General features: G+C 35.5%; 1 protein-coding gene across 15 annotated transcripts in view; it reads right to left on the bottom strand.

The window, feature by feature from the left end:
- Positions 1-2,742: 2,742 nt before the first annotated feature.
- Positions 2,743-12,201, bottom strand: part of Mef2c (myocyte enhancer factor 2C) — a 144,468-nt gene continuing 135,009 nt past the window's right edge. For 13 of the 15 annotated variants that reach the window (XM_027927969.2, XM_071612430.1, XM_027927971.2 and 10 more), the window contains one exon: positions 2,743-7,417. In XM_027927969.2, coding sequence (XP_027783770.1) covers positions 7,096-7,417 — 322 coding nt within the window. In that variant the 3' untranslated portion in view covers positions 2,743-7,095. The remainder of the gene's footprint in view (positions 7,418-12,201) is intronic. The other 2 variants (XM_027927977.2, XM_027927972.3) reach the window with 1 other exon arrangement.

Raw genomic sequence — 12,201 nt, 5'->3', positions numbered from 1 at the left:
TCAGAAAACAGGGAAGTTGGAATTCAAGGGCAATACATAGTAAGGAATTGAACTAGGCTTTTTTCTTGCTTAGAAGTCAGTCTGTAGGGATAACATGCAGGAAAGATGCCACAGTAACAGGTGCAAGAAAAATGAAAATTCAGATGCTCTGTCCTGAATAGCTTTCTTTTGTCAATTTCAATTACTCTACTTAATCCAGACACCCAAAAATGACTGAAATAAAAGAATCCAATTCAATTTGGGCTTTGGGGGACACATGACACAATTCTCAAGCCATTGATTGGGAAGGTCCAGATTTTTTTTTTATTCTTCTTCTTAGATTTCCCAGTGTACCACCTGGGTACCACCTGTCCTTTTCAAAAACCCTCTTAAGGCTCTTGACCTTGCTAGCTTCTCAAATCAGCTCTCATATTTTACTTACCAAAGTTTGTGATAGATTAGTCCATAGGAATAGTCTGAAATTCAATACCTGCTAGACAAACTTTCGTGATCTCTCTTGCCTCCTATACCATTTTATTGAAATGGTTCTCTCAGCTGTTACTCAAGAGTCAGCCATGTCCTTTCCTCCATCTTCCTTGTGACCTCAACAAAGCCCTCAACATTGCTGAATGTTTCTTTCTTTTTTTTTTTTTGAAACCTCTTCTGCCTTGGCAGCACTTTGGTGTTCCTTCTGTGTTACTGCTCATTCTTGAGTTCTTCACCGTTTTTGTTTTTTTTTTCTTTTCTATTCTGCAGTTCTTTTCTCTTTTAAGATATTTTTTTTTTTGGTCTCCCTTTCCCCTTCTCCTTGACAAGCTCACTCACTTATAGGCATGGCATTTTTTCTTGCTTAGAAGTCAATGTTAATGATATCCCAGACTCCATATTCAGCATTAACTGATAGCCTAAGTCTGTCTATATTTACAACATTCTCATGGATACAAGTCAAATTCAACATGCTGAAAACTGAATTAGTTTCCTTCTCGTGAAGTGGTGATTCCACCATTTGCAATTTGAATATTACTGGCATCCTAATCATTTCTTACAACTGTAAACTTTAACAATTCCTTATGTATCATCACTCCTACCATTACATTTGATAAATTTTGACAATTCTCTCTCTACTAAGTCTTTCAACTGATTTCGTAAACTCCAGATATCTTAATTCACAATTATATAATCAGACTCCCAAACAACTCTTGCAATCTGGTCTCTTACTGTTCCCTTTGACATGGTTGTATCTTATTTAAATACAACGGTCCCCAATTTCTGCATATTTGTCTCTCACTTTCTCATCCCTGCCTTTTATTTGCTATTTCTTCTTCGCAGAAAGCCCTCACCCAGGGCTGGAATCATAATTGTGGAGCCCTTGTTGAATATGTCAGGGTCTTGTTGGAAAGTAGGAAAAGGTACCTTTTGTTAAAGATATTAAAATACAAAACTTTTTATCTTTTCTTTTTATCTCCTCTGCTAGTGCACATGCTCCATTGTCCCACTGGAATTTACCTACAAAACATAAGCTCATGATAAAAAAAACCAGTATGTCAGGATAGAGGGCTGGGGATGTAACTCAGTGGTAGAGTATCTGTCTAGCACGTGTGGGGCTCTGGGTTCAATCCCCAGTACTTGGGGGTAAGGGGGTGGGACACACACACATGACTTTAAGGATGTTGAGAGCAGAACACTAAACACAGGACAGGCCCATGTGACAACCACAGGGGTCACATGAACACAAAGTCATCCTTCCTGGCCTGTTTAATCTTGTTTACCCTTCAAAAACAAGTGAAAGGCTGCCTCTGCTGGATAGATGAGGAGGTGTCCACACTCTGAGCCTCTGTTCTACCTCACACTAATGGCTCCTAAAGTGCTTCTTCCCTCATAGCACTTTGTTGACTTTTCTGAGAACACTTTCTATGTCCCATTAGTTAATAAGTTTCCTAAAAGCAAGAACTACATCTTCATTCATCCTGGAATTTACCATGAACTACATATAATTATTGCTTAATAAATGTTTTCCAAAAATGTATAAAGAGAACAAAGCAAAAACCACTGTTATTTTGAAACCACATGCAACATTCCCTAAGCTAAGTTCCTTGTTTTTCAGAGCAGGAATCACTGCTAATGCAAAAGTCCAACTTCTCCAGTTGGCTAGCAGTACCTTCTTGTTTTTCTTTTCAGTTTCCAAATTCACTTAATTTATCTTAATATTGTTCTTTTGAAAGGACAGTCCTTTTAGGAATTATAATTAAATTTTGGCAATGGGCATATTTTGTAGTTTTTAAACATGTATGAATTTACTCAAATATTTAGATATGAGCCTGTGTTTTCAACTTGTTTTTATTTTTTTGGTCAATAACCTATTCTGATGAAAAAAAATAAATCTTCTGAAAATATTTTCTATATATTTTAGTTAATTATCTCATGGTAACTTCTTTCCTAATGATCTTTGGAAAATTCTATGCATTTAGAAGGTTATCAGAGATCTTCATGGAAAACTGTTTTGAAAAAGAGATTGAACCACTCAATAAGAAACTTAAGCTTCCTACACTGGTGAAATACCACATTACCCTAAGAACTGTAATCCTGTTCACATCCCCCTCACACAGACACACGTATCCATCTTTTCATAAATTTTGAGTTGAAAACTGAGAAAGCTCATTTATGCCTGGGGAATATGCTGCTCTTTTTAAAAAATACACAATAAAGTGGAATAAATTTAAACAGCAAAACATTAATTAAAAAAAATGCACCACAGACACTGCATCACTAAGAAAGCCAGTAACTTTACTGAATTGTCTGCAAAATACAAATTATACCTTATTTCCAGCAGGAGAAACTTTTGAAAATTTCCCACTTTAATTCACTACAGACAGCTGAATTAAGTCCCTTGAGATACACAGATGTGGTTTAACTTAGTTATAACATCTTGTCATCTAGTGGCGACAAAGTCCAGCTTATGCCGCTGTGAGCCTCTATTTGAATATTTGTTGCAAATGCTTGTATGCCCTCATTTACAAGCTATTTTTAATTACTGTCATTTAATGGAAACAAGTCCCCAGAAAAAGAAAAAGAAGAAAAATGATACAGCAAACCATCTGAAGCAATCCAAGTCCTATGCCTACAGTGACCCAGGTCTATTTGCTCTAAGAGTACACCAATGCTGCTTGCAAACCACAACAGAATCCATTACTTAGCTGACCTCTCTGAATAAAACTGAGGTATGAATCAATCTGAGGTATGAACAGGGAAGGCGAAATGCAATACCCGATTATGAAAATAACCAAAATGGACAAATTTAATGTAGAAGATATGTGGCTTGGATTGCTCCACATCTTTGGTTAAAACATATTAAGAAAAGCCTGTAATTACATCTGTTGTCTGAAGCATTCTAACAGACACCAGAATTCCAGCAATCTTCAAAAGATCTGTAGTGGCAGGAAATTAACGCCATACAAGGGACGACATCACAGCAGATGGCACAAACGAGAACAGATGAAGTATGCCATGCTTAGGCAACAGCCTTTATTGAGGGTTCAAGTGGCTTCTTCTTTAAAAAAAATTTTTTTTTAAAGAAAGAAATACAAAGCATTTACTCTCCGAAAAAACAAACCAAAAGGGATAAAGGGGCAAAAATGCTATCTCTAAATTAAAAGATAGGTATGTAAGAAAATAAATATGTAGAAGTGTGAGAGGGCAGACATTCTTTTCAAAAGTGTATTGGGATTTTTTTTAAATGCTCATTTTAGTTAACCTTTAAATGATCTAAGGATGACAGGTATTTTCATATTCATCATTACAAAATGTTAAATTCCATCTCTGGGAAAAATAAGCCATTTTACTAAAAAGCAGTTTTTAAAAAGATTGAAATGAACAGCCTCCACACACCAATGCATACAATATACAGGTTGTGCAGCTTGTGAATACTGCATCGCTGTTTCCAATTTTTAAGCTCAATATTACCAAAAAAATCTTTTAAGATAGGATTAGGTATAACAATACTTGAAGCTGTGTAAAATGCCACTTATGGTCTTTTGCTTGCACTTGCAATGAAGAATGTTGTCTAAAATGTTGCTCTAGGACAGGTAATGTAAAGTAATACTTTCTCAGGGCGCTGCCCTAAACTCCTGGATACAAAGGATTTACTGTGATAAAAACCATACTAACTTTGCAAATACAATAAATGGTAAATTACAGAAAAGGCATAAGGGTAAATATAGACAGTGATTGTTTACAGAAAGTGACGCTCACAATCAAAATTGTGCTTCTTCTCATTAAATCATCTTTAAAAAATTTTCAGATTATCCCTTCGCTATCTTGCTACCACTTTATATGAATTCAATAGTGGGAACAAGAGATGACTGGCATCCATTTTTCAGTGATTCTGTTCTTTTCATGTTCTTATAAAACTATTGTCAAAACTGCTATAAATAGCCAAGGCTTCTGCTAGTACTTTAGCTTACTTTATCTTCAGCGTTAGAAATTCACGTTTTCTTTGTTGCTGAGGCAAATTGCAGGTAAAAAATTAATATGGCTATTTCTTCATATTTTCATATAATGACCCCTCCCCACCCACTTGTAAGATTCTACTGATATTGATAGATGAAGTGTTTTGAAATGACAAAGAACATTTGTGATATGTTTGCATATTTAGTACACATCAAGTTATAAGGGTAAGTTATAAGGATGGGATCAAGTCTATGGTGAGGAAAATGATTTTCTTACTCTTTCCCCTGTATGTTTGTGTATGTCCATGTGCATACACGAGTATGTATATTTTCAGGGTTGATTTTGTTTTTTTCCCTATGTTCCATGGATACCTTTAGTGGGATATTATGAAATGATTGATTTTTTTTTTGTTTTTAGTATACAAAACATTAGTACAAGGCAGGCTAGCATCCTATTTGGATACAACCAAAGGTGCATTGTGGTCTAATTATGGACTGCAGATCAAGTTAAGAAAAATATAGCCTCGTTAATAAGGTCTCTTGGCTTCTGCCACCCAGCGGCAGCCTTTTACAATCAGAAACACATAACAACTATGCAAGTAAGAGAAAAAAAAAATAGGTAAGAAATGTCCTACACATGATATAGCAGTGCTGATATTACTGTCTATATCTTCTTTGCTGTGTATGTCAATGTAAATGATTGGAGATGAATCGACAGATCTTCACATTCCAAGAGAAGGTAATCATTCCTGGACTGAAATATCTTTTAAACAATATATATTGACTTTTTTATGGCACTCACTTTTTGAAGGGTCTGAAATTAATCCCTTATAGATGAATATTAGACAAGAGTTATATTTTCTTGAAAATTAAAAAAAAGGGACATAGGATCTTTAATGGGATTTCTTGAAATGGCTATTAAATCTCTTTATTGAAGAAAAAATAGATGACATACATGCTTTATGCAGAAGTGACATTTGGGGGTCCTGACACACCGGGATTGTTCAACAGTCCTATATTGCTGACAAGATTGTTAAGGGTCAGTTAAAATAATTAAAAATGGGTGACAAAGCAACTATCCCTTTACCTGCTTCCTTCTTGTCTAGCACCCAGGCTTTCACATTTTTCTTCTGTGGGAATTTATAACTCATTCACCAAGTAAACTCCATTTCACTTGTTTCTGGGGCTGTATTTGCAGGACATGTGCCCCAACACAGCTTCTCTATTCTGGGCATATTTCTAAGACACATATCAAATTCTAGGCTGAAAACCAACCATATACTTTAGGATATGGGCAAGTTAGGATATGCACTTACTGAATTCCAAGATGCATGGTGAAATGGTGAGATCAGAAAGGGGCCCTGCATTTGATAAAAATGCAAAAAACAAAAACAGCATGAAAGAAACTAATTAGTATATACAATGGATGTCAGTTGACCCAATAGATTGTTAATGTATTAAAAACAATTTAGAGTGTTGCAATGTGATATGTTCTAACCCCACAGGTTATCCTTTTGACAGCTGACCTTGAACTTATAAAATGTATGCAGAGTAAAAGAAATCAGAAAGAAAATAGTTACTCAAATGTGCAACTGCACAAATATACCCCCCTCCCGCTATTAAGATAACAAAACTTCTGCTATTACCATAATATTATATATATTAGAAAGCTATACACAAGCATGTTAATTTCACAGATTTTTTAAAAGATTCTTAATATTTTATATAATTAGAAATACACATTTCAAAAACAAAACTTCTACAAAGAGAAAACAGTTATCTTGGTTAGCAAAGCATGGAGTTCCTCATGGCTTAGGGTAGTGCTTTCTATACAAAAAGTCCTTTTTGGTTTTTTACAGGACTGTTTAAAATATCAGCGAAGCTATCAAGGGGAAAAAACACATTTTGGCTTAAGTAAACTACAAAAAGCCACAAATGCTTTGCAAACTCTGTCTTACCTTTTATATGAAAATAAGCAAAATGTAATGTACATATTTTTATATTTTTATTTAGTAAGAGATGCAGACCCAGATTTATTTATTTATTTAATTAAATACGTTAGCTCTCAAACTCCACTTTTTTTTAAAAAATAGGTATGGTCCTCTTTTAATGGTCTTTGATCCTTTTTAATGAGTGCCATACGCCAATGATACACCTGCAGGTTTGTGAGCGTGCTTGGGATGTTAGGTGACCAGACATGTTCCTAATATTTGCCAGTGGCCACCCATTGCCGGGTCCATCCAAACTTCTATACATTTTTCTATATGTTGCATAACAGCTGCTCTCTTTTTCAGTAAAGATCTGCCGCTTTTGGCAAATGTTTCCTTGTCTATTTACATGTAAATAACGTTGAACCTGCAACATGACACTATCTATTGTAACATACATTTTGCAAAGGAGCACAACAGTGAAAAGAAATTAGCCTTAAAATCTATTTTGTACAAGTGTTCTGTTGTACAACTCAAGTGCTAAGCTTATCTCAGCATTTCTGTTTATCTTTATACTGTATCACTGAGGCAATTTAAAAGTACTTTTACAAAACAGAGTACCTGACTTTTTTTTTTCCACACACGGCACATATAATGCATATCGACCCCCCTTCCCCATTAAGGTATAGCACACACACACACACTGCAAGAAAAAAAAAAAAAACTATTAAGTAATAATGTGATCATGTTGCCCATCCTTCAGAGAGTCGCATGCGCTTGACTGAGGGACTTTCCCTTTCGTCCGGCGAAGGTCTGGTGAGTCCAATGGGGGAGTGGAATTCATTCCGGTGATCCTCTCGGTCGCTCCCGTCGTAGGAACTGCTACAGCTGCTCAAGCTGTCAACAGGAGATCTCCCCGCCTCGTGGCGCGTGTGTTGTGGGTATCTCGAAGGGGTGGTGGTACGGTCTCTAGGAGGAGAAACAGGTTCTGACTTGATGTTGAGGCTTTGAGTAGAAGGCAGGGAGAGATTTGAACTCTGAGATAAATGAGTGCTAGTGCAAGCTCTGTAGGAGGAAAGGAAACCCAGTTACAGATGGAGGAGGCCTGGAGGCCCCAGGAACTCACAATTACATAACACATCAGCTTAAAGTCTCCCTCAGACACCAGAGCATGCCCAGAGTGAGGAGTGCGGTAAAGCACTTAGGGCATCACTGTCTGACAGTGACGCAGGATGTCTTTGTCGATTCAAAGTACTAGCTGGGCCAGGCTTCATGAGTCACTTCTCTAGTTTCTGACAGTCTCCCTAAACTTAGAGGTTGCTGTTTCAGAAGGGCTTAAGAACACGATGGAAAAAACATTCTGTGTCCATGGGATTTCTCCCTCCACTAATTCCAAATTTTAATTTTCTAAGGCTTTAGAGACCATGTTTATCTTTGCATTAGACATTCTTGATTTACTAAAGTCTGTGTTTGAAAATTATTGTGAAAACCTTGTGATCAATATAAACATTTCCTTCCAACAAATAAGCATATATTAAATGGAGTTACACAATCTTCAGCCAAAGTCAAGAGAGTTCAAATTTCAGGTGAATAGAACCCATTAAATGCTACACAATACCCATAACTCAGGACAAGCCTCAAAGCAGGGAAAGAGGAAGGAGGAAGGAGACTGAAAATTATCCGCAGAAATTTCAAATATTGGCTTAAAAACGGACTTTCTACTGCACTAAAATTGATAAATAATTAGACGTTCTTCATCCTTTCAGTTACATGGGATGATAATACCATTTTCCACAATGCCCTTAACTTGACTACTGACAGTCGCTCTCTGATGGCATACTTAGGTTACTGTTCTTTTTATTTATGATTGGCCTTAATTGATGAATCTGGTGTTGCTTAAGGAAAGATTGTTGCAAAGAAGGATGTAATGTGATTTTACTGTGTTTATGATACTTAATCCTCACTTATTCCCAGAGAGTATAATTTTCCCTTCTTCCAAAATACGAGAGAATTTAAATACTTAGAATTCTAGAGAGAAAAACGTTAAGCCCTTAAGTGTAGATTAGCTATCACAATGAGTTTGATCAGGATAAACTGTGGTTACATCGCCAGCATCAATTCTGAGATGCGTTTATTGTTCTTACATTCTGATTGCACTGACTTCCATGGCCAGAGTCAGCATTACTTGACCATATTGTCAAAAGAGTACAGTAATCTGTTTTACTGAGGAAGAGTCACAGTACAGAATTATCTATACAGACACACCCATTTTAAACAAAGGAAAGCAAGCCTACCTAGTAATGTATGTAATTATGCTGCTTTCCAGTGGAGAGAATTGGATGGCATTAACAGTGCCATTACGAGCACTGAGAGAATGGGTATATATTTCAGAGAAAACAGTGGAGTGACTTAGGGCTGGCTTTTGGGAGATGCCATATAGGCTCAAGATACATAAAGAAATAAAATTAGTCAGAAACGAGTTTATCTTTGAGTGATGTTTTATACGAAAGCACCACCTACTGGCAAAGAATTACTTTCCTTCTCTTATTAATAGATGAGCTAATGTAGAGAATAATATGGAGAATTATTTGCTTCTTTAATAAGCCTTTCTTTCTCTGATTTTCTGATCTTATCAAATCAAAGCAATCTTAGCCCTTATATCAAGATTCTACTTTATTTATACTTAGAGCTATTTATTTCTAGTTTATTATTTTATAGTCTATATTAGTTTACTAATTTTCTCTGAATTTTAATTAAATAATCTGAATTAAGAAGATATTAAGATGGGGGAGGAAATGAACACTTGTATTCCAAAAAGATTTATAATGGTGGACTATTGTTTCTTGGTTTAAAGTTACTTAATGATTCATTTTGATGTTAGAGAAAAATCATCCATTGATTTTTGGAAGAAACAATTTTCCTGGTTCTGGGTAAGAAAGACTATTTTGCTAACATTTAATTAAGTGATTTTACTATGGATCATATAACTGTTTAATAATGAAAGTCAATTAAGATCCTGAAAATAATGCTGCATATCAAAATACTTTTGTTTGCCCTTTGACATTTATATTGTGTCTTCCCAGGCAAGGTAACATGGCAAAATTTAAAATTTTGGTGAGTTGGACCAGTATTAAGTAGTTAATTTAGATAATATTGTAAAAAATATTATATATAACATAATAATAATGACAGTTTTTGGAAGCTGCATTCTCTACTTATTTGTCTCCTAAAGCCAACTGGTGTGTATAGTTGAGCTGCATCTCTCTTCCATAAAAGATGGAACAGTTATTGATGATCTTTTCCCATAAACAGAACAACCTGTTTATCTTTTGGTGGCATTTCACTTGACACTGAAAGTATACACAAGCTGAGTAGTTTTAGGGACTAACTCTATATCATGAAAGGTAATGGCTATCTCAGACTAAGTTTCATTATACTGTATTAAAGAGACAAAACAGAATGCCTAGTCTCTGTTATTAAAGAAGTATTTTCTTGAAAACAAAAGGCAGCATTAAAATCACTTAATTGTCTATGTGATACATTCAGATGTAAATGTGTAGGCCTACTTGTTCTTGAGAACAAAATGTAAACACGGATAATTGTGAAATATTTCATACGTGTGGTTGGGGGCTGAAGAGGGTGGTGAGGAGAGAGAGATCAGACACTTAAGTTGGCTATGTACCTTCACAGTTGCCTGTGAACGTTTCTACCTAGTATGGATGCCTTTGAATTGGAGAACACCTATCCTTCCCCTAAATTGTTCAGAAATCAAATGAGTGATAGCTTTATTTAAATTTTATACTCTTACCCCCTGGAATTTAGACAATCATAGTATAATTAACCTAACCTTTGAAGAGTTGTCTCTACTCAAAGTTATCGCCCTCAGTATGTACTGAACACCAACATCAATGAAGTCAATGTGTGGAAAAGGTTCCAGGAAACAGGTTGCCCTCCCCCACATACTTTTAAGCATTTTTTCCTCACAATACCTTTGTTCTATTTATTTATTTTTATGTGGTGCTGAGGGTCAAACCTAGGGCCTCACATGTGCTAGGCAAGTGCTTTACCATTGAGCTACAGCCCCAGCCCCTAGGCTGCCTGTTTTTTGAGGTGATAGTTGAGAACAAAAAACTTGAGGGTCATTTTCTCAAATATGGCAAGCATCTCTGACAGATATGTCTTATCCTATGTAAAATAAATTTTTGATGCTTATGTAACTTTGTAATAGAAAATCAGATACTAGATATTTTTTTACAAATATATCTTTGAAGTCACAAGCTTAAGACCAAAGAGCTCTTTTCTACTGATAAAATATAAAGAGCTCTACTATACTTTGGAAGTTTTGATAAAGAATTATTGTACTCATCTTGGGTTGCTAGGAATATCTACTTTGGTAGAGGTAAAAATCTTTTTCATTCTTTTCTTGGAACACCCTATTTACCCAAAAGAAGAAGGCCCAAACACAAGTTTAAGAGACTACTTGGACTGAAAACACATCAACTCTTCATTGATTTATACTGTAAAGAATCAAGGCAGATCATGTAATTTATTTACAAAAATATTGCAACTTGCAGTTTTCTAAAAACTAGTGTAGTCTGGCATGGTGGTGCATACTTGTAAACCCTGTAACTCTGGAGGCTGTGGTAGGAGAATTGCAAGTTCAAGGTCAGCCTAGCAATTTAGGCCCTATAAGCAACTTAGCAAGACCCTGTCTCAAAATTAAAAAAAAAAAATTAAAAAGGGCGGTGGAATTAGCTTAGTAGTAGAGTACACCTGGGTTAAATCCCCAGCACCCAAAATAAAAATAAATAAAAAATAGCTTAACACTTAATTGTGTGAATAAGGGATAGTCCTTGAAGGAACTCACTTTCAAAAAGCTACTATGCAGGTTTGTGTGTGAGAGAGAAGTGTGAGAAAGTGTGTCTGCATAAGAGAGAAGGGCCAGCAAGGGAAGGAATTTAAGGGTCATTCTACTGATGTGAGGTATAAGGGAAATGAAATTAAAACTCCTAGACTAAAATCAGGGTCAAATTATGCACAATGCAGATCAGTGTTGAAAGAAAACTTGAACTGAATAAATTCTTCTACTAGAATCAACGATGAATTAGATTCTCCTCATGTAATAGAAGAGAGCTTTAAAATTGTAGTATAGTTAAAATATGTGAATAAATATCTGTTCGTAAATTAAAAGGCATAATATCAGATGTTATTGAAAAACAAGAGAAAGGCACATCAGATAATATTAAATGGTTTTTGACATTGGCCATTTCTAGGGAAATCTAGTACCATAATGGATAAGTTTTGTGAAAATGAGAAATAAACAATTCCCCTTAGTATTGACAATAAGCTTGCACACTGGACTCAATGCTAAGCCATGAAAGTACAATGCCACTTGTATAGTTTAATTAATTTATTTTTTGGTATTGGGGTTGAACCCAGGAGTGTACTACCACTGAGCTATATCTCCAACCCTTATAATTTTTTTTTAAAAAAATTTGATATAGGGTCTTGCTATGTTGCCCAGGCTGTCCTCAGACTTACAATCCTCATTTCTCAGCCTCCTGTGTAGTTAAGATTACAGATATGTGCAGCTGGGCCTGATACCCATACACATTATAAAACTGCCTGGATGGTATTAGGTACTTAGTGATAATTACCTGAAAAAGTTACTGCAATTAATGTCTATTCAGATAGTATTTGAGAGAAAATTTAGATGTCTTACAAAGAGAAACTCTGTTGCTGATCGTATTTAATACAGCTTCATCTTTAATGATATTTCTAGTTAGTAGAGTAGCACTTTATTATTTACATGGAAGGCTAGATTTTCAATGACAGTGATTAGTGAGATG

Source organism: Marmota flaviventris, chromosome 5 (assembly GCF_047511675.1).
Source record: "Marmota flaviventris isolate mMarFla1 chromosome 5, mMarFla1.hap1, whole genome shotgun sequence".
Lineage (NCBI taxonomy): Eukaryota > Metazoa > Chordata > Mammalia > Rodentia > Sciuridae > Marmota > Marmota flaviventris.
This window is presented reverse-complemented; position numbering and strand designations above follow the sequence as displayed.